The sequence below is a fragment of the Elephas maximus genome, chromosome 25 (genome assembly GCF_024166365.1).
Source record: "Elephas maximus indicus isolate mEleMax1 chromosome 25, mEleMax1 primary haplotype, whole genome shotgun sequence".
Taxonomy (NCBI): Eukaryota; Metazoa; Chordata; class Mammalia; order Proboscidea; family Elephantidae; genus Elephas; species Elephas maximus.
The window spans coordinates 5622753-5649655 of record NC_064843.1 but is presented as its reverse complement, the minus strand read 5'-3'; the positions used below and the strand labels follow the sequence as shown (position 1 = coordinate 5649655).

The 26903-nt window shown below is 61.8% G+C and overlaps 1 protein-coding gene across 3 annotated transcripts in view; it reads right to left on the bottom strand.

Annotated features, from left to right (window-relative positions):
- Positions 1 to 26903, bottom strand: part of LAMA5 (laminin subunit alpha 5) — a 54523-nt gene that overhangs the window by 1916 nt on the left and 25704 nt on the right. For 2 of the 3 annotated variants that reach the window (XM_049869054.1, XM_049869055.1), the window contains exons 12-74: positions 23760 to 23900; positions 23540 to 23677; positions 23292 to 23426; positions 23068 to 23202; positions 22857 to 22994; positions 22126 to 22178; positions 21800 to 21905; positions 21383 to 21435; positions 21195 to 21300; positions 20617 to 20716; positions 20325 to 20481; positions 20067 to 20205; positions 19596 to 19738; positions 19415 to 19521; positions 19173 to 19326; positions 18481 to 18641; positions 18296 to 18404; positions 17259 to 17356; positions 16976 to 17177; positions 16751 to 16877; positions 16141 to 16280; positions 15543 to 15658; positions 15172 to 15383; positions 14701 to 14905; positions 14399 to 14543; positions 14135 to 14275; positions 13798 to 13959; positions 13164 to 13265; positions 12994 to 13077; positions 12053 to 12283; positions 11295 to 11408; positions 11009 to 11136; positions 10730 to 10810; positions 10407 to 10621; positions 10000 to 10100; positions 9706 to 9886; positions 9426 to 9575; positions 8411 to 8562; positions 8176 to 8286; positions 7849 to 7960; positions 7329 to 7499; positions 6987 to 7183; positions 6723 to 6839; positions 6429 to 6583; positions 5974 to 6115; positions 5786 to 5888; positions 5432 to 5542; positions 4447 to 4626; positions 4148 to 4296; positions 3719 to 3889; positions 3499 to 3635; positions 3211 to 3364; positions 2883 to 3016; positions 2644 to 2806; positions 2178 to 2303; positions 1953 to 2101; positions 1706 to 1838; positions 1470 to 1613; positions 1081 to 1211; positions 814 to 984; positions 608 to 743; positions 393 to 529; positions 43 to 235 (exon numbers count right to left, since the gene is read on the bottom strand). In XM_049869054.1, the coding sequence (XP_049725011.1) occupies positions 43 to 235; positions 393 to 529; positions 608 to 743; positions 814 to 984; positions 1081 to 1211; positions 1470 to 1613; positions 1706 to 1838; positions 1953 to 2101; positions 2178 to 2303; positions 2644 to 2806; positions 2883 to 3016; positions 3211 to 3364; positions 3499 to 3635; positions 3719 to 3889; positions 4148 to 4296; positions 4447 to 4626; positions 5432 to 5542; positions 5786 to 5888; positions 5974 to 6115; positions 6429 to 6583; positions 6723 to 6839; positions 6987 to 7183; positions 7329 to 7499; positions 7849 to 7960; positions 8176 to 8286; positions 8411 to 8562; positions 9426 to 9575; positions 9706 to 9886; positions 10000 to 10100; positions 10407 to 10621; positions 10730 to 10810; positions 11009 to 11136; positions 11295 to 11408; positions 12053 to 12283; positions 12994 to 13077; positions 13164 to 13265; positions 13798 to 13959; positions 14135 to 14275; positions 14399 to 14543; positions 14701 to 14905; positions 15172 to 15383; positions 15543 to 15658; positions 16141 to 16280; positions 16751 to 16877; positions 16976 to 17177; positions 17259 to 17356; positions 18296 to 18404; positions 18481 to 18641; positions 19173 to 19326; positions 19415 to 19521; positions 19596 to 19738; positions 20067 to 20205; positions 20325 to 20481; positions 20617 to 20716; positions 21195 to 21300; positions 21383 to 21435; positions 21800 to 21905; positions 22126 to 22178; positions 22857 to 22994; positions 23068 to 23202; positions 23292 to 23426; positions 23540 to 23677; positions 23760 to 23900 (8789 nt within the window). The remainder of the gene's footprint in view (positions 1 to 42; positions 236 to 392; positions 530 to 607; positions 744 to 813; positions 985 to 1080; positions 1212 to 1469; positions 1614 to 1705; positions 1839 to 1952; positions 2102 to 2177; positions 2304 to 2643; positions 2807 to 2882; positions 3017 to 3210; positions 3365 to 3498; positions 3636 to 3718; positions 3890 to 4147; positions 4297 to 4446; positions 4627 to 5431; positions 5543 to 5785; positions 5889 to 5973; positions 6116 to 6428; positions 6584 to 6722; positions 6840 to 6986; positions 7184 to 7328; positions 7500 to 7848; positions 7961 to 8175; positions 8287 to 8410; positions 8563 to 9425; positions 9576 to 9705; positions 9887 to 9999; positions 10101 to 10406; positions 10622 to 10729; positions 10811 to 11008; positions 11137 to 11294; positions 11409 to 12052; positions 12284 to 12993; positions 13078 to 13163; positions 13266 to 13797; positions 13960 to 14134; positions 14276 to 14398; positions 14544 to 14700; positions 14906 to 15171; positions 15384 to 15542; positions 15659 to 16140; positions 16281 to 16750; positions 16878 to 16975; positions 17178 to 17258; positions 17357 to 18295; positions 18405 to 18480; positions 18642 to 19172; positions 19327 to 19414; positions 19522 to 19595; positions 19739 to 20066; positions 20206 to 20324; positions 20482 to 20616; positions 20717 to 21194; positions 21301 to 21382; positions 21436 to 21799; positions 21906 to 22125; positions 22179 to 22856; positions 22995 to 23067; positions 23203 to 23291; positions 23427 to 23539; positions 23678 to 23759; positions 23901 to 26903) is intronic. The other variant, XM_049869056.1, reaches the window with a different exon arrangement.

Genomic DNA, 26903 nt, shown 5'->3' with positions numbered 1-26903 from the left:
CTTCCTGGCACCCTCCAGAATGGGCCCTTCCCTGCCCCTCACCGTGTGCCACCGGCCAGCACGCAAACGCTGGCGGCTCTGGATGCGGAGCCGGGGTCTGGGGCCTTCCGTCTGTGCAACCAAGTGTCCATGGGTCAGGAAAAGCCCCAGGGAGGGGCTACCAGGCATCAGGGGGGCAGCGAGCAGCAGGAGTCCGTGGCGGGTGCGTGGCCACACGAGCATGGAGACATGGGACCTGGGAGCCCAGAGGGGGCTTCAGTGGGCAGTGCCCACCCCTAGCCTGGCCCAGCCCTCGCACCACACCCTGTCTGACACCCCCCCAGCCTGCCTCACCGTCCTCCCACCCCTGTGCCCAACCCCACCCTCCGCGCCTGCCCCAGCCCAGCCCTTACCAGGCCCTGTGGGGGGTTGCAAACTCTAGGTAGCTGGACAGGGCACCCCCAAACTGGTAGGCATCTCGAAGGCTCCGGAGGGGCCGAGGCAGTGTGCAGGCTGGGTCCTGGGCAGGGTGGCGGCTGCGGCGGGAGGCCTGGGGGGACAGGAGTGATGCGGGGCTGCCTGAGCTGCCCCCTGCCTGCCTGCCGCCCCAGCCCAGGATCCGGCCCACCTTCCGTGTCAGGGCCCGTAGTCCTTGTGGTCCTGTCCCTGAGGTCTGGGCCAGAGGGGCTGGCATGCAGCCGATGCTCACGTTGACACTGCCCACGTTCTGCTGCAGGTCCAACACGTGCTGTGGCCCAAGGAGCCTGCGGGTGGGCACAGGGTCAGCACTGGGGGCAGCTGTGCCTGGACCCACCCCACGCCTACTTGGCTCACCGCTGCACAAAGACGTTGCTAATACAGCCACTGAAGTTGTGGAAGGCACCGGACTCAGGTAAGCCCCCCAGGAGGAGCCGCGGGGGACCCTCTGGCTGCGGCTGGAGCCTGGGGGGTGGACCCTGCTGGGGTTTCATCTGTTGCAGCTGGTCATCCACGTAGAGCCAGACCCTGGGCGAGAGGGCTGTCAGTCCCTGCCCCCACCCCACCCCAGCCCTGACGCCACCTGCCTGAGATGGTAGTGAGGGGCCAGGCAGCCGTGCTCACCCGGTGGCATTGCTGTAGAAGGCTACGTAATGGGGGGCACCATCAGCGAAGCCCCCTCGACTTTTCACCTCTGTCTTCAGAAGCTGGAGTGTCACGCGGCCCTGGTGCAGGGATACCTGGCATGGCCCATCCTGGGGACAGCAGCCAGGTCAGCAAGCCAGCCACCCTTGTTCCACCTGCTGCTGCAGGCGGTGGTCAGACTTGGGGATCAGGTAGTGGTCAGACTTGGGAGGGGCAGTGGCCAGACTCAGGGATCGGGCAGTAGCCAGACTCGGGGATTGGGTGGCGGTCAGACTTGGGAGGGTGGCGGTCAGACTCGGGAGGGGTGGTGGTCAGACTTGAGAGGGTGGTGGTCAGACTTGGGGAGTGCTGGGGCAGGGCAGACGAACCGGGGAAGCTCGGTAGAAGAGGAGGCCTCTGTCCTGGGTGCTGCGGAAGCCGAAGCCGGAGTAGACGTCGCCTGTGATGGGTGCCACATCTGGGAGCTCCAGGGACAGGAAGCCGTGGCCGTGGAAGGTCATGGTCCGTCCCACCTGCAGGGAGGGGACGGTTGAGTGCCCCCACCAGCCCGAAGGGCATGGCGTGCCTAGAATGGCCCAGCTAGCATGGGGCAGGATGAGCTTACCAGGAGGTCAGCTGTGCAACCGGCGCTGACACCCGTGGTGTTCAGCCTCTTGAGGTCCACATACTTGCCCAGGGCTTTGATGCCCTTGACACAGCCACGGATGGAGCCTCCAGATGGGAAGAGCTGATGCAGGCTGGTGGGTGAGTAGGAGTCAGGGGACAGGTGGGTGGGAGTCAGGGGAGGGGTCAGCGTGAGGGTCAGGGTATGCTGAGGGCGCTGGAAATCCCACCAAGTGCTGCGCCCTCACCTCGGGGGCAGCAGGCTGGGCGGGGCGCCCCCCAGGTAGTAGGCGTCGGCATGCTCCAGCATGTTCTCCTGCTCCACGCTGAAAACCGTGACCCTCTCCACGCGGACCAGCACCCGCTTCCGGGCCCCACCGAGCAGGAACACCTGGACCTGGGTGGCACCAGTGTGGGTCATCAGGGTGGGCTGGGGGAAGCTGCTGCCCCCCACCTGCCACTCCGGGCCTCACCGCCTTGCTGGCCGTGGTCAGCGTTGGTGGGGAAGAAGACATCGGGGTGGCCTCCTTCAGGCCCATGCCAAAGTCAAAGAGAAGGACCAGGCGGCCCTCCCGGACAGCCAGGCACAGGAATTGGCCCTGGGGACAAGGATGGTGTCAGTATAGGAGCAACAGGGGAGGGGAGGGGGGTCAGCGCCTAGAGGGAGGTAATAGGGCTGGGGTGGGGAGTGGGGCCACACAGGATGTGGTGGGGGTGGGCAGGGTCAGCCCAGGGTGGGTGGGGTCAGCCCAGGGAGGGAGGGGGTGTGGCAAGGTAGGTGGAGTCAGCTCAGGGAGGCAGGGGGTGTGGTGAGGTAGGTGGGGTCAGCCCAGGGAGGAAGGGGTGTGGTGCAGTAGGTGGGGTGGGGTAGATGGGGTCAGCCCAGGGAGGGGTGTGGTGGGGTGGGCGGGGTCAGCCCAGGACAACATGGCCCCTTGCCTCCTGCTGCAGGAAAAAGATGATGCCATTGTAGGACATGAGCCGCAGCTCCTGCTCAAAGCGCTTGGTGTTGCTCATCTGGCTCTCAAAGCTGATGCGGGCAAAGCCAGAGCCATCCAGGTAAGAGCCGTCTGTGAGCCAGGGGTCACCTGTTGACTTGGAGCTGCATGACGGAGATCAGAGGTCAGTGGGTAGTGGGAGGGCTGGCGAGGGTAGGGAGGGCTGGCTGGCCCACGTACCGAGCACAAGGCTTGTCGATGGCCGTGTCCAGCTGGAAAGTCCTCTCGAAGTTGTACAGGCTGATCACTTCCTCATTCAGTGTGTCCAGCTCGATGCAACCATGGTAACCAGGGAAGCGGAGGGGTATGGGGGGCTGCGTGTACCACACATGGTCAGGAGCGCGGGCAAAGCCCCCTCCCCACCCGGGGCAGGCCACAGGGAAGTGAGTTCACACTGCGGCAGGAGGGACTGCAGCTAGACACCAGAAAGGACTTCCTGGGACATGGGGGGTGGGCTGCCCCCCAACCGCAGGAGCAGCTCAGTAGTTGCCATACCCCGTGGACTCACCGTAAAGTTGCTGGGGTAGCCACCCACGTAGAAGACGAAGTCATCTGGCTTCAGGCTGAGCAGCCCCTGGGCCCCAGGAGCCACTGTGTCACCCTTGGTCTCATGGACCATCTGCTTCTCCACCGTGACGGACATGTGGCCAAACTGGAGGGTCCTAAGGGCAGAGGTGGGGCAGCGAGGAGCTGCCCTCTCAGGCCATGCAGGGGCGTGGGTGGGGGGCGGGGGGATGCAGGGCCATGCGCAAGGGGTGGGGAGCAGGGCAGCGTGCAGGGGCAGTGGGGGGCTGACCTGTCGATGCTGATGGCTGCAAACTGCTCCCCAATGTCCTCATCAATGCTGAGGGCTGTGGGGCCCGCCTCCCCAAGGCGGTACACCCAGTGTACCTTCTGGTCACGCAGCGCCACACCCATGTAGTCTCCAGTGGCCTGCGAGACAGGGAGGCTCGGTGAGGACACCAGCCAGGGCACTATCCAGCTCCCACCCTGAGGCCACTCTGCCCACCCAATACCTGGTGGCTGCCCATGTACAACACAAAGTGGTCCCCAGCAGCGTGGCCGGACGCTGGCTCTGGGCTCTGCAGGTAGAACTTGAGGGCGGTGTGGGCGGCCAGATCGGCCAGGTCCCACGGGGCACGCAGCTGCACCCCAGAGCGCCCATTGAACTTCATGGGCACCTTGACCTGGGATGGAGCACATGAGTCAATTGGCACCCGCCAGGATCCATGCCTACTGCCCAGGCTCCCAGATGTGCCCCCTAGCCTGTACCTCCCCGGAGTTCACACCCACCTCCCCAGGCTCCCAGATGTGCCCCCCACCCCAACTGCACCCCCCGGGGTCCACGCCCACCGTCCAGGCTCTCAGATACACCTCCCCAGGGTCTGTGTCCCCCCATCGCCCAGGCTCCCAGGTGTGTCCCCCACCCCAGGGTCTGCACTCACCTTGCTGGCCGCGCCCCGGGCCTGGGCGATGAGCTGGCGCACGCGGGCGATGCTGGTGGACAAGGCCAGGCTGGCGTTGTGTCCACCACGGCCCTCCAGCAGGCTCAGCTTGGCCAGCAGCTGTGGCAGTGTATTCTCCAGGGTGGACACTGAGGGGAGGAGGTGGCCTGAGAACACAGCCACCCCACCCCACCCCAGGCCCCAGGAGGGTGGCCAGTCCCCCATGCAGAGCCACTCTGGGGCCAGCTGCCCAGTGCAGAGGAGGGATGGCCTGAGGTTCACCCCACCACCATGCCCACCTGAGTGGCCAGCATTGCGCACCACCTCATCCAGGTCCTGGCCCCGCAGGCCCCCAAACTGGCCCTGCCACCGCTCCAGGTTGTTCTGTATGTCCTGAAGCCGGGACTGGACACGTGCGGCCATGTCCTGGGCCTCAGCAGCCACAGCCTTGGCGTGGGCGATCTTCTCACTTGTCGTGTCTGCGGCGGGCAGGAGTGCAGCTCAGCAGCCAGGTGGGGACTTTGTAGGGACCCCAGGGCAGGGACAAGGATGGCACCTCCAGACAGTGGAGAGTCTTGCCCCCTGCACTCAAGTGACCCTTCGACCTGCCCAGACGCCTTCCCCATCTCAGAGAGAGCACCACCTCTCAGGCCAAACCTTGGGGCACCCTGAGTGCCTCCGGCCCCTCATCTCTGGCTGCATCAGCTCAGCTATGTCTCCTGTCATCCTGGCCCCGGGCAGCCCCTCCCCAGCCCTCACCCAGCCTCAGAGGCCCTGGTGTGAATGTGAAAAGCCAGTCCAGCCACGCCACTCCTCTGGTAGCACCCTCCTCACCCTGGCCATGTGGCACCCCCCAATGCCCCTCCCCTGCGTCACAGGCTCCGTCATGCCTTCTCCAGAGCCAGCCCTGACTACGCAGGTGCAAGCTGTCCACACCCCAGCTTCACTTCCCCAAGCACTTTGTGTCACCATCTAGTGTCTGCTGTGTCTCCAACCACGGCCATGTCCCTGCCATGTACCCAACGGCCTTTGGCTTGTGTCTAGGACCGGGCCCCAGCACCACGGCCTGTGCCACCCAACGTGGTAGCCACGCGCCACATGACCCTTTTCATTCTTGGCCACACTGACCGCCCTGTCTGTGTTCAGTGGCTGCTGTGGCCAGTGGCTCCACCTGGGCAGCAGGGTGTGAACATTCCCGCAGCACCGGACTCTCCTGGACAGAGCCTGGGAGTGCTTGGTGAGCCAGGGCAGGTGGAGGTGGAAGGAGAAAAAGGGCCTCTGTACCTGTGTCCATGGCCAGCATGGCCTGCACGTCCCCGATCTGGGCCACCAGCTGGTCCTTCCTGGCATGGATGTCTTGGAGCTGGGTCCTGGCACTCTGCAAGGCAGCCCGCACTGCAGGAGAGATGCGGTCACTGCAAGAAGCCTGCCTGGGTGCAGGCGCACCCACACACACAGAGACAGATGGATACGCTGACACAAGACAACCAGCTCAGCCGCTGTGGACACGTCCTCCTTGACCCATCTCTGAGTTAACAACTGCCCTCCTCCCATTTTATGGACGAGAAAATGAGGCAGGATTTGTGTACTGCCTTCGAAGCCCCATGCTTCGAGCCACCCTGCCGACCTGGTGCTCACCGTGGCCCAGCCGCTGCTGCTCGCTAAGGCTGGCCTCCTCCAGAGCACTGCTGTTGGCCAGCAGCTCACGGGCTTGGGCTGCGAGGCCCTGCTGCACCACCGTCTGCAGACACAGGGACAAGATGTGGTCACTACAACGCCACCTATGTGAACTGCAGAGGCAGGGTGTCTGAGGGCTGGGGACTCACTGCCCACGCATGGCTGGCCTCCAGCAGGGCCTGGCCGGCAGCGCCCTCGGCAGCCTGCACCGCCTGCAGGATGCTGGTGTAGGCGTTGGAGGCCTCGATGGCCTGCTGGATGACGCGGTCCTGGTTGACGCTGCGAATGATGCTGTGGGGGAGGCAGAGAAGGACAGAGGGTGTGGGGGTGGTCCCACGTCCTCATTCTGGCCCGAGGACCCCTGCCAACTTCGTGCCCCTCTCAGCTGGTGGCCTTTGGATCCACCCCAGGGCCCTTGCCCACACCCTTCCGTCACCCAGGGGCATTCCCTGCTCCTTTCTGCCAATCCAGGCCCACCTTCCTACAGTGCCAGGGCTGCCAGGTTCCTTCTGACACAGGGCCTCTCCCCCTCACCCTCCAGACCAGCTGTCTCCAGCCCCTATTGCACCGGTGGGGGCCTGGGCTGCATCCTTGGGCCCCACACCTCGACAGGTTGCTTGCTAACTGGTCCAGCCGCTGCGCGTGGGCCTCAGCGGCCTCCACCACGTCCACCTTGCTGCCAGCAGGGGAAAAGGCCCGCATCTTCTCAAGCAGTGGTGTCCGCGCCCCATCCAGCCTGGCGGCCAGGCGCTCATACTCCTGGGCGGGTAAGCAGCAGGCAGCTCCGTGAGGCCTCAGCCGCCCTCACAAACCGCCCACCTGGCCTGGCCCCCATCGAACACACCCCCATCTGCAGCCCTAGGGAGCTGGTGGAGGGCAGCAGGGAGGGGGTGTGCACCTCCTTGGCTTCATCCATGCTCTGCAGGAGCCCTGAGACCCGGGCCAGGGTGTGGCGGGAGGCCTGCAGAGTGGCCTGCAGAGTAGCGTTGTCCCGGGATAGTTCCTGCTTTCGCTGCTGGAGACAGAGGTGGGGAGGGAGTGAGGGGCAACAAGGAGCTACAGGAGTGACGGGCGGCGATGGGGTGACATGGGAAGGGGGCGCTGGGAGCAGGAAGGACACAGGAAGAGGAAGAGTCTGGGGGCCGCCTGCCCATGTTCTCACCAGGGCTTCCTCCAGGCGCTCCAGGTTGCGGCTGTTGAGCTCCTCAGCCTTGCGTGTGTCACCCACCGCCCGGTTCAGGGCCTCACGCAGGTCCATGAGGCCAGCCTCGTGCTGGGCCAGCTGGTCGCGGGTGCGTGTGACCAGTGCCTGGTTCTCCTCCGAGCGGCTGGTCAGCTGCTCACGCACGCGGGTCAGCACTGCCCGGGTCAGAGTGTGAGAAGGAGCAGTCAGTTAGCCTGAGCGAGGGTGCAACTCTGGCCCCTGCCCAGACGCCTGGTTGTCCCCAAAGGGCCCTGGAAGCTCTCCAGCCCACTCCCACCCCTCGACGGACCGTCTACTCACGTCTCTGGGCCTCATCCAGCTCGGCCCCAGCTGCTGCTCGAGGGGCCCCCAGGTCCCACCTGCGAATCTCCCCAAGCAGCCTCTCCACCTCGGCCAGTGTCTGGTGCAGCTGCTTGCCCGACGGGGCCGAAGCATTAGCAGGTGACAGGCGGTCCGTCTGGGTCATGAGCTCTGCAGGTGGGTGGGGAGAAGCAGCCTCAGTCCCTCCGGTTACCGCCCGCAAACCTGAGGACACCTGGACACACCCTGCACTCCTGCCCCATTATCCAGGCAGAAAAACCTGGGCAGCAGGTTCTAATACAAGCTCCAATACCTGGGGGGGCAGGGGGCTGGCCTGCCACGGGGACCACCAGGCCCTGGCTCTCTGGCCACACCAGCCGCCACTCCCACCCCGACCCAGCGTCAGCTCCTACCAACTAGATGCCCAAGTCCTACCCATAGGGTTATGTGGGGAGCCCCAGCCCCTGGAGACCACCACCCTGCTCTGAGCACTACCTCAGCCCCCTTGGCCAGACCCTACCGTTCAGGGTTCGAGCCAGTGCCTGGATGGGACTCAGCAGCGCCTGTGCCCGGCCCTGTGTGGCCTTGGTGCTATCCAGGAGCTGGCCCGCCCGCTTCTGGGTTCCCCTGGCCTGTGGAGGTAGAGCAAGGCCCCTCAGCACTCAGCCCAGGGCAGAGGGGCTACAGGGGTGAGGGGCCAGATCGGGGGAAGCGTGGGTCCAAGGGTGGGGTTGTGTGTCCCAGGACATTTGGGGGTCTCTTGGGGAGAGTCTCCTAGAGGACCCCCCAGGGGGGCGTTCTTAGGGGGAACTGCTGGGGGGGGGTCCCAGTGAGGCCTGGGTCTTGCCTGGCTGCCCAGACGCTGCATGTCCTGCACCAGGCTTCCACTCTGCAGCTCCAATGTCTCCAGCTGCTGTAAGATGTCATGGCGGGGGCCCAGGGGGCTCCGGAGCTGGTCCTGGGGGGAAAGGGGTAGTGAGGGCCTGGGGGTGGGGGAAGGCGGGTCCAGGGGCCTCCAGAGCTGGCCCTGGGGAGGAGGGGGCCAGTGGGTGGGTGGGCAGGAGCTGTGGGCAGGGCGGCACCTGGAGATCAGTGATGGAGGCGTTGAGCCTGTGCAGCCGGGCCCAGGCTGCAGAGCTGGCGTTGATGCCATGTAGCTGCTCTCGGATGACAGGTAGGAGGGCACTGGCCCTCTCCAGGTCGTCCAGGAGCAGGACCACACAGTGGTCACACACTGCGGGCAGTGGGGCAGGTCAGCATGGGGGTCATGGGGTCAGCACAGTGTCTGGGTAGGGGGAGTGGATCAGCCCGAGTCACAGGGTCAGTGTGGGGTCATGGGGTCAGCATGGGGTCAAGGGGTCAGGGCAGAGGGAATGGGTTGGCTGGGGTCACTGCAGGGCCAGAGGGTCAGCACAGGGATCACAGGGTCAGCCCGTGGTTAAGAGACAAAGGAAGGTCATAGGGTCAGAGCAGAAAGATGGGGCCAGCCAGGAAATGGGGTCAGCATGGAGTCATGGGGTCAGGGGAGTGGTCACAGACCAGCCAGGGATTATAAGTAAGCATGGGGTAACTGGGTCAGCCAGGAAGAGCGTTTGGTTGGGGGAGGCACAGGCTTCAGGGTTGGCACAGGTGTCAAGGGTCAGAGGGTGGGTCAGAGCCAGCACAGGGGAACAAGCTGGGGGGGGGGGCGGTGATAAGGTTCGTGGAGGCTCATGGGTAACTGAAAGGTCAGCAGAAATCGGGGGCAGGGGGTGGGAGCTATAGTGCCCCTGTGTGTGGATGCCAGGAGGTCAGCACAGCTGAGGGGGGCAGAACGGTGTGGGGAGGGGTTGGTAGATGGGGGGGTTGGTGTTGGCATCACAGTCCTGGCTTGGGGGTCAGAGGGTCAGTGTGGGAGCCACGTGATCCCTTGGTGAAGTGAAGGGAGAGCCCTGGGGTCAGGGGCCACTCTGCAGTGGAGGTTAATGTGGGGTTCACCAGGCCAGCATGGGAGTCCCAGATGGGATCAGTGGGGGTCAGTGCAGGGCTGGACCCCTGTGGGAAGGGGGTTGAACGAGGCCATAAGGTCAGGCCTGGGGGTCCCAGGGTGGGGCGCACCTTCGCAGTGGACGGCACGGCCCCCAGGCCCACCAGACATGGGCACCTGGTGCTGGTGGCTGCATGTGTCACAGCGTTCCCCGCTAAGCCCGGGGGCGCAGGAGCAGTGACCCGTGCGTGGGTCGCAGTGGCCCCCCCGGCACTGGCAGCCTGTGGGCAGGAGGGGCAGCTGAGAGCTGGCGGCCTGGGGCCCAGGGTGCTTGCTCAACCCGAGGTGCTCCCCACCCTCGGTGCTGCCCCCCACACTGTCCCCCGCAGTGCCCCCACCAATTGCACTCACGCCTGCAGCCCTGCTCAGGGACCCCCCAGTGGCCAGGGGCACACTCTCTGCATTGGAGGCCCCCAGCACCCAGCCGGCAGCGGCACTGCCCGCTCTGGGGGTGGCACTCGGAGCCCTCGGCGGCTGGTCCACAGGCGCATGGGCGGCAGCCTCCACAGCTCTCGAAGCCGAAGTGTCCTTCCTGTGGGGGAGGTAACAGTCACAGGAGCTCTGGCCTGACCCCAGGACCCTACCCCAGCCCCAAGTTTCCCCTAACTCAAATACCACCCCCTCCTCCCCTACACCCCACCCTACCTGGCAGCGGTCACAGCGCCTCCCTGCCACACCCGCCTTGCACAGGCAGTGCCCGCTATGGGGATCGCAGGTCTCCATCCCACACGGGGAGCAGTCACATCCTGCAGAAGGGGGTGTGACGATGGTCTGGGCCTCTGTCCCTGGCTTTCCCCACCCCAAGCTCTCACTGGGGTCCACGTGGAACTCAAGTCACCCCAAATAAAGCCCCACCTTCCCTGGTCACCACCCCCACTGGGTCCTGGTCCTAGCTGGCAGCACCTCTAGCCTCCATAAACCCTGTACCCCACACCCTCTCCTGGGTCTGCTCCAGAGCCTTGTCATAGCCCACCTGCACAACCCGCCCTTCGTACCCTACCCTGTGCACCCTGCCCTGTGCACCCTGCCCCGAGCACCCGCCCCACGCCTACGGGAGCAGTTGCCGGGCAGCAGAGCGTTGCCGTAGAAGCCGGGGGAGCAGATCTCGCAGCGCGGCCCAGTGGTGTGGCGCAGGCAGCCGCGGCAGACCCCCGTTAGTGGGTCGCAGTCACTAAAGAGCATGTTGGGGTCACCGTTGCCGCTGCAGTCGCAGGGCTGGCATGAGCTGCCCAGCACCAGTGGGTTCCCGAAGTAGCCAGGAGCACACCTGAGGGAGGAAGGATGGGGACGCGTGTCAGCGCCCCACGCCCACCCGTGTGTTGCTGGTGGCCACACCCAGCCCCACCACTTGCTGCCTTCCTGCTGCCATACTCACCGCTCACAGGAGACGCCTGCGTAGCCAGGTTTGCAGAGGCATTGGGCACGGCCACCCCGGAGGACACAGCCCACAGCAAAGCTGCAAGGACGGTGGGGGCCATTATCCCACATGCCACCCCTCCCAGGCACCAGGAGTGCAGGGTCCCCACCTGTGGGCACCCCCCCAGCTGCCTGGGCCTCTGTCAATGCAATTGCTGAACCCAGCCAGTGCCACGATGGGGGGCGCCCAGAGACCAGCAGGTAAGGGTGTGCCCACTCCCAGGGGGCTGCTGCTTACTTGTTGGAGGGCACAGCAAGGGGGCAGGGGCAGCTGGTACAGGGGGCTGCCGGTCCCTCGGGGCTGCTGCTCACAAAGCCGGGGCGGCAGCGCTCACAGTGGTCACCCTCCGTGTTGTGCTGGCAGCCCTGGGCAGGGGACAGGGGTTCTGATGGGGGAACCACCTCGGGGCTCCACCCAGACCCTCCAGAGCTGTGCGCCGCAGGCCGCCGGCCCCTCGGGCAGCCCCTTCTCCCTGACCTCAGTTTACCCGTGACTACCAGCCATCTCCCTGGGCCCTGCTTACCACACAGATGCCCGAGCTGGGAAGGCAGTGCTCTGAGTGGCCATGGCACTGGCAGGGCACACAGCGGCCCAGGAAGAGGCCCTTGGTGTCACGGTAGTAGCTGGGGGCACATTCCTGGGGGGGGTGCATGGGGAGGTGCTGGTGAGCAGACAAGGTGGCCCCATGGCACCCAGGCTCAGAGGTTGGCCGCGTCAGAACTCCTAACCCTGCCCGTGGCGTTGGTGACCATCTGCTGTCGTCCCCCAGGCTGGCAGCTACATCCCGGAGCCGCAGGGATAGCCCGCCTCAGCGTGGTGACCACCTCCCCAGGGGCTGGGCCTTTCTCTTCAGAATATCTCATCCTGTGGTGCTTTGACCACAGACCGCCTCAAACACAGGTGCCGCACCGGACAGACAAGCGGGTGGATGGAGGAGATAGCACGCAGGTGACGGTGAGGTGGTCTGGCCTTCGGGGGATAGTGGGAGCCCAAGGGGATGAGTGCTGGGGTGAGTGGGGGATGAGCCAAGGCTGGGGGGGTGGTGAGTGGACTGGGCAGGTGTGTGCAGGGGAGCGCACAGGCAGGTAGGTGGTGACGGGGGGTGAGTGAGGGGGCTCAGCCTTTGGGGTGAGGAGGCACCGGGAGAAGGGTGAGATGGGCACCTGCCCCACCCTGCCTCAGTGAAGGAGGTGGAGTGAAACAGGTGCCCACCCCACCCTGCCTCAGCAAACAGGGTTGGAGGGGTGAGATGGGTGCCCTCCCTGCCCTGCCTTGCCTCACCTGACACGAGTCCCCACGGTAGTTGGCAGGGCACATGCACAACTCTACACTGCTGGCTGGAGGCCCCCTGCCCCCCACATTGGTGACCTCCAGTGCCACACGGCGCAGGGAGATGGCCGAGGCGATCTGGGAGAAGAGGGCGCGGATCTGCAGCTGGTCCAGGCCAGCCAGCACCATCATGAGCTCCTCACGGGACACGGCGTTGTGAGTCTCTGTGTGCCGGAAGTTCCCCTGTTGGCCAGGACAGAGCCTCAATGGGCCACCCCCATGGGCCGAACAGGGAGCCCAGGTGCAGACCCCTACCATGGAGGGCAGAGGAGGGCAATTAGCAACATATGGAGAAAGAGAAACTGGTTATCACGTGGAGAAAACCCAGATCCCTATACCTCATGCCACCTACAAACTCGACTCCAGGTGCATGAAGAATTTATATGTAACAACAAGGTATTTTAAAATTTAGAGGAAAATAAACGCTAAAATATAGGTATTTTCTGATCTCAAAGAGGCAAAAGATTAAGGCACAGCGGCACTAACTGCACGTGACAAAGTTGACAAAATTTATTAAATACAAAAACTTCTGTTCAACAAAAGACATCTTAGAGAAAAAGGTGAGCCATAAACAGATGTCTATAGTTAAAAGTATTGAAAATAATAAACAGACCCTCAAAAAGATGAGGAAAAGACCGTGAAGTTGAGAGAGAAATGGTCAGAAGACACTCAAGCACCCCACAGGAGAGGGACCCCCAGGGGCCACTATACCCCACAAGAGGTTTCATCCCTCCCAGAAGTCTGACAAGGTGTGGTGTGGCTGAGGACCCCCACCTGGTCCTGAACTCGGTTTCCCCCATGGAGAATGGGCACAGCAGCCCCGGGCCCCTTTAGCCCTCCCCGGGCTGTGCCAGAGTCCAGGAAGGGCCTGGTACCAGGCTGGCCCCACTCACCTCCACCAGCTGCAGCTGCCCATGGTGAGGGTGGCCAGGCGCCGGGTATGCTGGCTCTAGGAAGGTGATGCTCATCTGATTGCCCTGGGGAGGTGTGCGGGTGGGGTGAGGGCCGGTGCCGGGGCTGGCCCCCACGCTGCTCCACCGTGCCAGCCCACCTGCCTGCCCACCTGCAGCACCACGTCTGGCCGGCTCTCTGTGGGGATAAAGACATCTCCACGCTGGGTTTCCGAGTGCAGCTCATAGCGGAGAGTACCCCCGTAGGATGACACCTGGAGGCAGGAGTGGGATGCCACCCGGCTGGAGCCCGACCACAGTGTCCACAGGCCCCGAGTCCGACTGTAAGGGCTCGGGGACCCTGGAGCTGGGTGACACCATATCTCCCAACCTCTGGACTGGGCCTGGATGCCCTCTCTATTCAGTGCCCCCACCCCCAGACAACCTAATTCTGGGCTCTGCTGTCCTTGCTGACCCTCCCTCTCCCCAGCTGGGCCTGGACCCCCAGAGTCTTCCCACCACCCTGACTAAACTAAACACAGATGCCCTCAGCCCTCTTCTGCCCCTTGGACAGGCCTGGACTGCACTGCCACCCACTTCCCAGTTCGTCTCAGTGCCCTTGGGGAGCTCCCCCTCAGATGGATGTGGACTCCCTCACAGCTCCCCAGTCCTCCTGGGGTCCTGGACACCCTCCCGCACCCTCCCCCCAGACATGGACACCTGCTTTGCTCCCCCCTAGTCCTCTAGGGTCCCGCTCTCAGGTAGCCCCCAGTTCTCAGATCTGGGCACTGGCTACGCTGCACTCACACGGTCCCCCAAGTAGGAGGGTGGAGCCTGCCAGTACAGCTCAGACGGGGTCTCCATCTCGCGCCGCAGGTTGGCATGTAGCAGCTCTGCCTCTGCCTGTAGCTCGTGGGGAACTACCTGCCGGTCCCCACTCAGCAGCGTCCACCCCTCCATGTCCACGAACTGCAAGCACAGGTGAAGGGGGATGAATGGGTTGAAGTGGGAGCTCGCTTCCCAGCCAGCCCCCAGGCCCTGCCCCATCCCACCCTAAGTCCCACCCCACCCCAGGCCCTGCCCCAGGCCCATGCTCACCTCCTGGTACCCGGTCCCCAGGACTTGCCCCGAGGCCCATGCTCACCTCCTGGCGGGAGTGTGGTGAGCTCCCGCAGCGCTCCGTGGCCCCAAAACAAAAGCAGCGTGTGCAGCCTTTCGGGTTGGTGGCATCCAGTGAGAAGGTCCCCAGGCGGCACTGGTCGCACCTCGGGCCCTGCACGTTCTCCTGAGGGCAGGAAGGAAAAGTCCTCTGTGCCGCCGGATGCCTGGCCCCCAGGAAGCCCCGAGGATCACGAGCGGCTCAAAGCCCCCACCCCCTACTGCATCCCCCACCCTCTGAGACCCTCACCTTGCAATAACACTGCCCAGTGAGCGGGTCGCACATGCCAGGTGCAGTGCCTGCCTCGTGGCAGTCACAGGGCTGGCAGCTGGGGTAGCCGTGGAAGCCAGGGGCACATGTATCGCAGCGGCGCCCAGCCACGTTGGGTCTGCACCTGCAGTGATGTTCAGAGCTGGCTAAGCGCCCACCCCCTCACCACCTTCAGGCTGCCCCACCCAGGTCTGCTCAGAGCTCAGAAAGGGAGGGCACTGACATGAGCGCCACTGCCACCGGGAAGAGTACCCCTGCCCAGGTACGTAGACCTCTCGCACCTGCACTGGCCGCTGTCCATGTCGCAGCTGGGGTCCATGAGCTCCTGGACGCCCAGCCCCGAGCAGTTGCACTCCTCACATCCAACCAGGGGGTGGCACCCAAAGGTCTGTGGCTGGCAGACCACACAGTCGGGCGGCAGGGTGCGCGGCGGGCAGATACACTGGCCGGTGAGTTCGTCGCAGAGGCGGGCGCCACAGTCACAGGCTGCAGAGGAGGCACTGTGGCTCACTCTCCTTACCCGCCTGCCGCTGGCCCAGGGGCCCCAACCGCAGCCCTGGGGGTGTAGGAAGGGACACATCCTGCCCCATGCTCCCCACCCGCCTCCGCCCCCAAGTAGCCCCCCAGGTTCTAGTACATACTGAGCCATGGGTGTGGAGGAATGGACCCACCCCGCCCTGCATTCCCCAACCCTGACCCCCTCCCTAGGGAGCCCCGGGGTTTGGTGCACACCCTCCAGGCCGGGCACTCACGCCTGCAGTGGGGGAACCCCCAGTAGCCAGTGGCACAGCGGGAGCAGTCCCGGCCAATGACGTGGGCGCGGCAGGGGCACTGGCCCCCAAAAGGCTCACACGTGGGACCTGTGGCGCCCACTTCGTGGCAGCGGCATGGCCGGGCTCCATTGTTGTAGAAGAGGGAGAGGGAGATGGCAGCGTCACGGCAGAAGGGTGATGAGCTGGAGGGGCTGCAGTGGCAAGCGGGGCTGACACCTGTTCCAGCCAACTCCAGCCCCTGCCCACCCCCAGCCAACCCCTGGCCTGAGCCCTGCCCCTGCCCTGGCCCCACCCCCTCCCTAGTCCCAGGCCCACCCCTTGCCCTGGCCCCACCCACCTGCCCCACCCACCTGACATGGTAGCCCTGGGCAGCGCACTGGCTGATAAAGTCATAGGATTTGTCCAGGGGCTCTTCTTGCAGGTAGCTGGAGGTGTAGGCATCCTCAGGAACCACCAGCACGTAATCCTGGGGGATGGCAGCCTGGTCACCTTCCCATGGGCCCAGCAAGGGCGTGGGTGGGGGTTGGGGGAGGGTGGGAGTGGATGGGAGGGCAGCAGCAAGCCCCCAACAACCCCCAGGGTCCAGGCAAGACTGGTGGGTGCTGTGTCCTGCCCCCTAGGCCTGCTCAGTAAGTGGGGCCCACTTCGTAGCCAATCAGAAGCTTTGGGAAGCTGGAGGGCAGCACTCAGGGTGTTGGCTGGGGATGGTTTCTCCCTTCCTCCCCCCTCCTTCGAGGCCCCACCTCCTCCAGGAGGGGGCCTGAGTCCAGGAACATTTCAGCTGTCAGGGTCCCCTGGGAGCTAGTGGGTCCGGGGTCCCCAGATGCAGAGGATGTAGGCCCACAGCTGGCCCTGGGTAAGTGACTGGTGGTGGGTAGCAGGCCTGAGGACCTTTGGCCAGGTAGGGCTGCACACAGGGACGCTGGCCCTGAGCCAGCCCAGACTCACCAGCCAGAACCACCGGCCCTCAGGCACACGTACGGTCACAGTCAGCTCGCTGTCGGTAATGTCCAGCATCGTTTGGCCCTCGCACACCACCAGGGTGCGGCAGCCGTAGCCGTGTGGGCAGAAGCTGGCATTGGCCTGACCTGGGGGAGGGAGGCAGGTCAGAGCCCTCCCCCAACTCTGACCTGTCCCAGCTCCATGGCTTTAGGCGGGGCTCTGTGGTAGACACCAGGGCAGAGGAGACCCACTGAGGCAGTCAAATCCATGACTGAGGTGAGGGGTATGTGACCAGCCATCAGAACCCACCGTTGCCCACAGCAGCCCTTGTGACTGGGCGGTGACCACGGCGTGTGGTGGCTGGTTGACCAGTGACCCAGCTCGAGGGCATGCCCAGGTGCCTACCAGGTGCAGCCCCTGAGCCTGGCTATGCAGGGAACACAGTATCACCCCCTTCCCCAGTGTCACTGCAGCATGTGTGTGACCTGCCCCTCCCCACCCCAGTGCTGCTCAAGAAGTGAGGCCCACTTCACAGCCAATCAGAGTCATGACTGAAGGGGCACAGAGCAAGGGATGCAACCCCCTGGGCAGGCTGCACATCGGGGTGCCCACTTACCATGCCAGATACGCCCCCCATTCACGAGCACCTCCACGGGGAAGGTGGGGTGGGCCGGCTGGTAGCCGTGAAGCAGGAAGGCATAGCGGCCCAGGGTGGGCACGTGGGTGGTGAAGACCACAGTGCCCTGTGGGGAGAGTCCAGTGAGCAGTGGGCCAGGGGCACCGAGGGATGCTGGGGACCCCAGCCAGCTCCCACTACCTGGGCTGCCTGCCAGGTCCTCACCTGGGGATGGCGCAGCATGGTGGGCTCAGTGTTGGGGTCCACGGCAGTATGGGGCCGAGGCTGAGGCCCAGCCGGGGGTTCACCCGGTGTAAGTTCCTGCGAGTGGGTCAGCGGGAGGCCAGGTGGCAGCTGCAGAACCTGGCAGTCCCGAAGCACGATGGGCTGGGGCGGCTTCGGAAAGCGGGAGGGCAGGCAGGCGGCGCTGCAGGCAGGTGTGGGGCCGAGTCAGTGCCCACCCGCCTGATCGCTACCCCCACCTAGTCCTCCCAGCCCTGCTCACTACCTATTTGGACCAAAGGTGCCGTGGCGGCTGATGCAGCGGACTTGGGGCTTCACGAACTCCATGCTGAATTCCTCCTCGGGCACCAGGGCGACACCATGCTGCAGGCAGAGGGACAGTGAGGTCTCGGGGTGAGGTCAGCACACACTGAAGCCAAACTTGTTCTGCCTCTGGCCAGCCCACAGCCTCCTCTGGCTGCTCAGACCCCAGCCCTCAACGAGAAGTGTGGTATTTTCTGTGAATCAGGCGCTTCCTGGCGCTCACATGGCCCCCTCCTTGTCATTCAGGTCTCAGCAAAGTGTCATCTCGTCAGAACGTGCCTCTCCCAACTTCCCCCCACACCCTGCTGTCACCAGCCCCTAGCTCCCTCCATGGGGCCAGGTGCTCAGTGAACGTGGACTCATGGATGGGCGTCTGCTTGGGCACACGACTCACCGTGATGTAGGGACATGTGCAACAAATACCATAAAAGACAAAAAGACTCAAACAGCATCTAGACGAACCCGACAGCGAAGAGAACAGATGCCGCACAGCCACAGTGACAACATAAATCCATCTATGGCCGCGCTTTTGGTGGAAGAAGCACACAAACAACTGTGGTGTGTGGTTCCATTTATAGAAAGTTCCAAAATGGGCAAAAGTAAGAGGTACTGTTAGATGTCAGGATAGCGTATACCCTGGAAAGGGGCGTGGGGCCCGAGGGATATCTGGGAGGTGCTTATGCTCTGTCCTGACCCAGGTGCTGGTTACATGGAACGTTTGACTTCTGGGAGGGCCCTGCGCTGTGGGTTGTGCTGTGGGTACTTTCCTGTGTATATGAAATACCTCAGTAGAAAGTTCAAAACCATCGCACCCACAACTGGAGCACTGGAATGAGGAGAGCCTCTGATGGAGAGTCTGGAGAGGGCTCAAGTGGGAGCTATTGAATGGCACCTGAGGGTTCAGGACAAGCTTCTCTTGACTTTTGTATACGTTTAAAATCCCCTAAAGCTGACCCCACAGGGATCCCGGGGCCCAGTAGATGAGGGAGCCTGTCTTACCAGGAAGAAGCGCGCCTGCTCAGCAGTGAGCCGGATGCTGGCCTCCGTGTCCAGGTGGAAGATGGCCAGATGGTACTGGGTGTCCACGGCAGTGCCACGGCACAGGGTACTGAAGGCGGAAAGGCGGTCAGACAGGGAAAGGTGGCACTCCCCCTCCCTGCAGAGACCAGGGTTCCCTGGCACACCTGTACGAGCAGGGGTACAGGGTAAGCTTGCCCTGCTGGGGGGCTCGCTGGGGGCTGTGCACGGCCACCCCCACCTCCTGGTGGGTGTCCTCATTGGCATACTCCACCACCAGTGCATAGCGGCCTGGCCGAGGCACGGCCACCTGAAGCTGGACATCCACCTGGGGGGGACAGGGTGATCAGAGTGGCTCCACAGTCCCCACTAGAGAACAGATCCTACCCGATCAGTCCGAACTCCTGGACACGGCCCCAGGGCCTCCAACTCAACCCCTCTCCCCCTCACTCTGCGTCTCTCCCCTTCCCCCTGCACCCCTCCCCCTCGCCAAGCCCCTCCGACTGCAGGGCCTTTGCACTCACTATCCCTGCAGCCCCTCGTCCTTCCTACCTCTGAACCCCCTGCCCACCCACCAAGGGCCCCATCTGAGGCCCCAGTGTGGGGAGGAGCACCAGGCACAGCATGGGGGTCCGTCCAACTGTCTGTGGGGTGAAGGAACACCTGTGGGCTGCCTCACAATGGACCCCATGAGAGATGAGGCTCCAGGGTGCTGGGACCACCAGGTCACCCCCGTGACTGCAGCAGATACCCAGCACCCCGACCCCTGCACCTGTGCCCCTACCACTGTGATGTGGGCTTCCTCCCCCAGGGCCAAGGTCTTGAGTCTGCCCTGCCCCTGTGGGACCCAGACGCTCACATCACTGCCCAGGCAGGCGGCCAGCTGTGGGTGCGAGGGGCTGAGCTGCTCCATGGGGCAGGGCCGGGGCAGGCTGTTGTCATGGCGACATAGGGCGTCAGGCCAGGTGGCTGAGGGGAAGCCATCCAGGGGGAGGTGGGCATAGAGGAGGCAGCTGGGGGGCACACAGGGTGGTCAGCACTTGTGGCGCGGCCCCAGGGCTCCAGGCTGACCCCCAGCCCCCGCCCTCAGGCAGCTCTCACTTGTCTGCGGCATGCTGGGCAGTGGGGTGGTGGCTGCAGGCCTCGGTGACCCGCAGCTGCAGGAGGGCCGCCTCATAGTAGGCGCTGGGCAGCAGCACCACGTGGTCCTGGGGCGAGGGGATGGGAGGTGGGTGCCCGCCCGTCACCCAGCCCGCCCCACCTCGTCCAGCCCCTACCTTACCAGCAGCACCCCTTCAGCCTCCACGAGCAGGGCCCAGATGCCAGGGTTCATGACAAAGGGCTCCCCGAAGCCCCTCTGGGGTACCATGATGAAGGTAGGCTCTGTGCTGGGCAAGAAGGCCACTTGCTGGCTCTGCTCCGTGCCTGTGGGTGGGGCTGTGAGACCTGGGCTGCCACCAGGGCCCCCCTGCACACCCCAGCACTGGGCTGGGGCTGGGACCACCCACCTATGCAGGGCCCAGAAGGGGGTAGGGGTGGAGACAGAAGCGAGGGCGGGACTGGGGCCAGATGAGGGGTGAGGATGGGGTGGAGAGGGCAGGAGTCAGGTGGGGCTGGGCAGGACAGCAGCGGGCTGGGGGCGGGGACAGGAGTGAAGGCGGGACTGGGGCCAGGTGAGGGGTGAGGACAGGGTGGGAGGACAGGAGTCAGGTAGGGCTGGGAGGGACAGTGGTGGGCTGGGGGCGGCACGCACAGTTGATGCAGGCGTCAAACGTGCTCTCCTCACGCACAGAGATGCGCCCCCCCACACTGGTGGGGCCCCTATTAACATAGCGGAAGACGAGCCGGAAGAGGTCTGGAGAGGTCACGTTCAGCCTGGCCACAATCCTGGGCTGGGGGCGGGGGACAAAAGCTTCGGTCAACTCTCTTCAGCCACGCAGGTACCACCACCACACCCCTCGTGCATGGAGCCCTGGGACGAGGAGTGGGGATGTGTGACCCCTGACCCCACCTGAATCGGTGCCATCTGTGCGTAGCCCCTCCAGCTGAAGTTCTCGAACTCGAGGGGGTTGAAGCCGAAGCGCACAGCATGGCCCTCGGGCGTGGTAGCCTCCTCCAGCTCCAAGCGCAAGTGATGCAGGTCAGGCAGGTAATGGTCCCTCGCCGGCCTGGCACAGCAGACGGGGTTCCCAGGGGCAGCCGGGACCCAGGTGGCCCTGGGTGAGGGGGACTGGAGAAGCCCAGGGGACAGCTGTCCCCTCTGACCCTTGCCGCTACCCAGCCCACTGGGGTGGGGCACTCACTCGCTGCAGGTGGAGCCGCGGGTGTTGGGGCGGCAGCGACAGGCGCCTGTCCGAGGCTCACAGCCCTGGCCTAGGGCACCACCAACGTCACACTGGCAGCCTGCAGTAGAAAGGAGCCAAGTCAACTCACCTGCTGCCCTTCCCGCCCCCAGGCCACTCCTCCACAGCCCCTGCTTCAGGACCCTGCTTTGTCTACCCTCCTTGGGGCCCTCGCTCCATCCACCCTCTGTCGAGAATGACAGCTATTATCTGCCACAGGGCTGAAGTCTAGCCTTGGGACAAGAGCACTGGGATTGATTAGTGATGTCTCCCCAGGAGGAGGAGGGGAGAAGTAAGCATCACAGGCTCCCACTGGAGCCTCTTTCTGCCCCATGCCCAGCCTGGGCCAGCCTGGCACCCTGCAGTGGCTCTGTAATGCCACTGCATGCCAGTGCCTTTCTGTGCCTGGCCCCTAATACCACCCCACACTGGGGCCTCCCTGTGCCCAGCCCCAAGGTGGGTCCGTGCCCGAGGGCCCCCCTGGGCCTTGGCCTGCTGGCGTGAGCGGAAGGCAGGTGTAGAAGAGGTCTGGAACTCACCGCGGCAGCCAAAGTAGTTGGCCTGGTCCAGTCCGAAGAAGCCGTCCCTGCAGGCAGCACAGGTCTGCCCGCACACGTGGGGCCTGCAGAAGCACTGGCCACTGCCCTGGGGGCCGAGGGGAGAGTGGGACCGGGAAGAGGCCCCACCCACCTGCCCCAAAGCCCCCACCCTCAGCCCCCAGACTCACCCGCTGACACTCCGAAACACCTCCCAGCGTGCCCCGGGGGTCACAGTTGCAGCCTGGGGAAGGGCAGAGCTGGCCTTAAAGGGGGAGCAGTCCAGGGGGCTGGACTCCATCCTCAGCTGGAGTCTCCAGGAGCCCCCCAGCACCCCCACACCCACTCTGGAGATTCAAGGGTGCAACCCACCCCACCTGCCCCCAGGAGTCCCCGAGCACCCATACACCTACAATGGGAGACTCATGGGTACAGCCCATTCCACCTGCCCCCCAAAAGCCCCCAGCACCCCCACATCCACACTGGGAGACTCACTCTGCCCACACTCCAGGAGCCCCCCAGGACCCCCATACCCACTTTGGGGACTTATGGTAGCAGCCTCCCCCACCTGCCCCCCAGAAGCCCACCACACCCACTGGGAGACTTACGGGAGCAGCCCTCAGGGTTGCTGGGACTCAGCCCCCAGAACCCAGATTTGCAGCGATCACAGCTTGGCCCCTCCACGTGAGCCCGGCACACACAGGGGGCCTGTGCCTGGGAGAGGGTCAGAGTAAGGGTCAGAGTGTGTCCCTACTCTGTACCCATAACCCCTGGAGCCCTGACGAGAGCAGAGGAGAGTGGAGGTCACCTGCCCTGACCTGACCCACACCTGGAGTCTATTGGAGCCTAGGGCAACAGGTGAATGGGATGGTCCCACTGGGCCTGGGGATTTCAGTCTGACCTGCCCACCCCCTGCAGGCAGACCTGGGCTCACCTCAGGCAGGGTAGGGTTAGCCGGGGCCAGACCAGCAGGGTGGCAGGAGCCAGCTATGGAGAGAGGCGGGGCTGCCGTCACTTCTTGTGCACAACCCCGGAGGTCAGGGCTTCCCCAGGCCGGCCAGACCCCCATGGCCCTGTGTGAGCCTGCACGCTGACCTCACAGATCTGTGGACACGCGTGACAACATGTGCCTCCCTGCTCTGGAGCCCTCCCCTCACCACACAGCACATGCTGTGAACACGCACATGAACACACACAGCACATGGATCACTTGAACACACACAGCATGAACTGTGTACATGCATGTGAACACACAGAATGTGGACATGCACATGCACACTCACATGCACAGCACATGGACCATGTGAACCGACACATGGGCACATACAAAGCACGTCAACACAATTACATAGATGCACAGTCTTGTGAGAACACACACGTAACATGAGCCTGCCCGACGAACAATACATACACGCAGACACAGCACATGACACGAAGCTGGCACATGGGCACACACAACCCTGCACACATGGATGGTTGCAGTGAACATGCACAGCAGATGAACACACAGTCTATGACCAGTCACACACATACACAGCACATGAATACGCCTGGTACACGGGTGTGTGCACAGTCACATGCACACATGGTGCCTGACCTCTCCTGGTGGGTGCACACACATGTGCACGGTGCCCACCCCCACCTGCTGGCTGAAGCCTGGCTCACCTTCGCAGTGGGGGAAGTCATAGGCACCAGGCACACACATGTCACAGCGCAGCCCTGTCACGCGGGGCCGGCAGCTGCACTGCCCACTCCGGGGGTCACAGGCCACATGTAGGGAGCCGTCGGAAGAGCAGTGGCACGCTGTGGGGAGGGTGGGTGGTGGGCACGCAGTGGGGACCTTCACCTGCCTCCCTACCCTTCCTGGCACACTCACCAATGCAGGTGGGGAAGCCGTGGAAGCCAGGGCTGCAGGCCTGGCAGGCGGGGCCTGCATAGCCAGGGCGGCAGTGGCACACACCGCCCGCCCCACAGAGCTCATCCAGGGCACCCCGAGGGTCACAGGCACAGGCTGTGGGGGCACACAGGGTCAGGACCTGGGGACTACGCAGGCGGCGTCCCCCTCCTGCCCTCCACTCCCATCTCCCGGCCTCAGCTCACCACGGCAGTCGGGGTAGCCATAGTGGCCAGCGTGGCAGCGGTCACAGTGGGGGCCATCGAACTCAGGCCGGCATGGGCAGTGGCCTGCCTCATCGCAGCCTTCAGGCAGAGTTCCCGTGGGGCTGCAGCCACACACTGTGGGGTGAATAGCGTCACGGGGATCCTCAGCCCAAGCAGGCTTTGTCCCCAGGTATCCCCACCCGCCCCCCTCCACGCCTCGAGCACCTGCTTGGGGAGGCATGACTCACACTGGCAGAGAGGGAAGTGGAAGTAGCCAGGGGCACAGCGGTCGCACATGGCCCCCTTGAAGCCCGACTGGCACCGGCAGTGGCCTGAGTCGCGGTCACAGTCACCGTCCACTGCCCCAGGGCTAGAGCACTGGCATGCTGCAGGGAGGGGGCCGACATGCCAGGTCAGAGGGGGCCCAGGCCGCAGCATCCACACAGGTGTGGCAAGGGCTATACTCACGCTGGCAGCCTGGGCCGTAGAATCCAGGGGCGCAGAGCTCACAGTGGGTGCCCTGGAAATTGGGTTTACACACACAGCGCCCCACCTGTGGGTCCTTGCGGCAGGCATTGCCCTGGGTCCCGGCGGCACTGCAGTCACAGTCTGTGGGTATCAGGTGGGAAGGGGTCTCAGATGCCCTGTGGACCCAATCTTCCCTGCCTGAGAAACTCCATTCTTCACAAATTAATTTTCTCACCCCTTACACCACCGTAGCACACAAAAAAAGAGCACAACAGCCCCAGGAAGGAGCAATCCAGTGTTTCGAGAAAGCAGCAGTGTGCGAGAAATAGAACAAATATAAACCAAGGACTATGAACCAAGGACTCAGACAGGTCGGAAACAAAGAGACGCATGAAAACAGAATGGGCGGGCACCAACAGCCAAGGAGGTGAGTGTGAGCAGTAGGGGCAGAAGTCAAGGCAACAAGCATTGAAACAAAGAGAGCTTTTACATGTTAAGAAAACGGACACTTGTCCAAAATATGCAGTAAACATGAACCTCTAGGTGCAGAACCAACCTTTGTCTCCTGGTATATGCAAAACCATAGCCATGGACAGAAAGACTGAATAGATGTTCTCAGAACATGGCAGTTCAAACAGGCAAAATATCAGCAAGGACAGAGTAGACTTAAACATCATAATTAACAAGCAGGTTTTGAGAGATATTTGTGTAGAAATCTGTACCCAACAGAGAACACACATTCTTGTCAAATGTTCATGGAATAATCTCATAGTGGTCATATTCCAGGTGGACAACAAAAAAAAGCACAAATTCCAAATCCAAAAACTAGAAATCATTGAGCTACAAAATCTGACCACGCTGCAGTAAAATTAAAACTGAACCTCCACAAGAAAGGACAGAAAATTAATCCAATCGCTTGGGATTTATAAACACATTGCTAAACAACTCAAATTCAAAAGACTATAAAAACAGAAATTACAGACTATTTAGAAAGGAGCAATAATGAGAACGTGGTGTATCAAACCCTGTGCATACACATAGCCAAAGCTATATTTTGAGGAAAATTTATAGTTTTAAACCCAGGTGCCTCAATCTCTGCATCACTGATATTTCTGGCTGGAGAACTCTTTGTTGTGGGGCTATCCTGTGCATTGTAGGATGTTTAACAGTATTCCTGGTGCCTTTACCCACTAGATACCAGTAGCACCTCCCCAGATGTAACAACCAAAAATGCCTCCAGACAGCACCAAATTTCCCCTGGGGCACAAAATTGCTCCTGGTTGAGAAGCACTGCTTCAAACGTTTTTGTTGATAATAAAACCAAAACCAAACAAAACCCGTTATTGTCAAGTCAATTCCGACTCAGTGACCCTATAGGACAGAGTAGAACTGTCTCATAGGGTTTCCAAGGAGCGGCTGGTGGATTTGAACTGCTGACCTTTTGGTTAGGAGCCGAGCTCTTAACCACTGCACTACCAGGGCTCCTTTGTTGATAATAACAACAAAAAACAATAAACTAGTAATTCAAGAAGCTATAAAAACAGTAATAAATCAAAAGAGAGTGGACAGGAAGAATTAAAGACTTTAGTTCAAAACTTACTGTATCAAAGGAAAGCAAAACCTCTCCCCCAAAACCAAACAGAAAAACCCCAATAGCTCTTATCAATATCACCTGAAGCTAGTTCTTTGAAATCGCCAATAAATTAAGCAAACGTCTGATAGGTCTGATCGAGAAAAAAGAAAATGGCAGAAAATAAACTCTGGAAAGGGCTAGTACCAATGAACAAGTAAAAAGGCAACACTTTAAAAGAAAAGTGAGCAGAGGCCCTGGGCAGGCACTCCCAGAAGAGCAACTAAAGAAGTAAAAAACCTATGAAAAAAGATTCACCCTCACCAAGCAGCCAAGAAACGCAGCTGAGCACAATGAGATACTGAACACGATCAAATCCATTTATCGTATAACACTTTGTTATTTTATGTCCCCCTATGAAAGAAAAAATTTTTTTATGAAAGGAAAGGTGTCCCTGGGTGGTGCAAACAGCTGCTAACCAAAAGGTAGGAGGTTTGAGTCCACCCAGAGGTACCTCGGAAGAATGGCCTGAAGATCTACTTCCAAAAAAATCACCCATTGAAAACCCTATGGAGCCTTAGGTACAGTCAAACACCTCCTGGGATCTGGTTCCTTGGTTTGGAGCTTGTGGGTCATGGTGTCACGGGACATCCCAGTTAACTGGCCTGATAACTTGTCCTGTTCTACCTCATAGCTCGTTTCCCAGTGCCTGGGGTGTTAAAAGCTTGCAAGCACCCATTCAAGGTACAACAATTGGTCTCTATTGACCTGGAGCAACAGAGGAAGACGAGTCAGGAATAGGAGGAGGAAATGGAATATGTGGCTAATTGCCTCCATGAACAACTGCCTCCCTTGCCATGAGACCAGAACTGGATGGTGCCCAGCTACCACCACTGAGCATTTTGGTCAAAGATTCCATAGAAGAATCCTGATCAAAATCCTGATATTTACAACTGGAAAGAACCCACATTTCCAGAGAAAATGCAGAACAGAATTTCAAATTCTTAAGGGCTCTGAAGCCGTGGAGGCTGGACGATCCCCTGAATCTATTGCCCTGAGATAATCTTAAAACCAAAAATATTCCTGAAATATTCTTAAAACCAAACAATAGATTAGCATAACTAGTAAAAACTGTCTGCCTTGAGGGTTATGCTCTTTTAAGAACTATCTACATTGGATCCAACTGACAACAGTAATTTGAAAGATTAGACAGGAACCTTAAGGGGGTAAGTGAGTTTATGTTAATGGGGAAGGAACAACTCGGAAAAGGAGGGTGAGAATGATTGCACGACTCGGAGAATATAATCAATGCCACTGAATTGTACATGTAAAAACTGTTTAATTGGTGTATGTTCTGCTGTGTATACTCTTAACAACAATAACAAATAAAATAAATTATAAAAAGCAAACCAAACAAACCAAAACACCCTCTGGGGCCCAGTTCTGCTCTGACACACACGGGATCATCGTGAATTGGAATTGACCTAATGGCAACTGGTTTGGCTTTTCTCCTTTTTCCATGGAAGGAAAACCCCCCTGCCAGTGATGCTCTGATGGGCTAGGGCTAGGTTAGG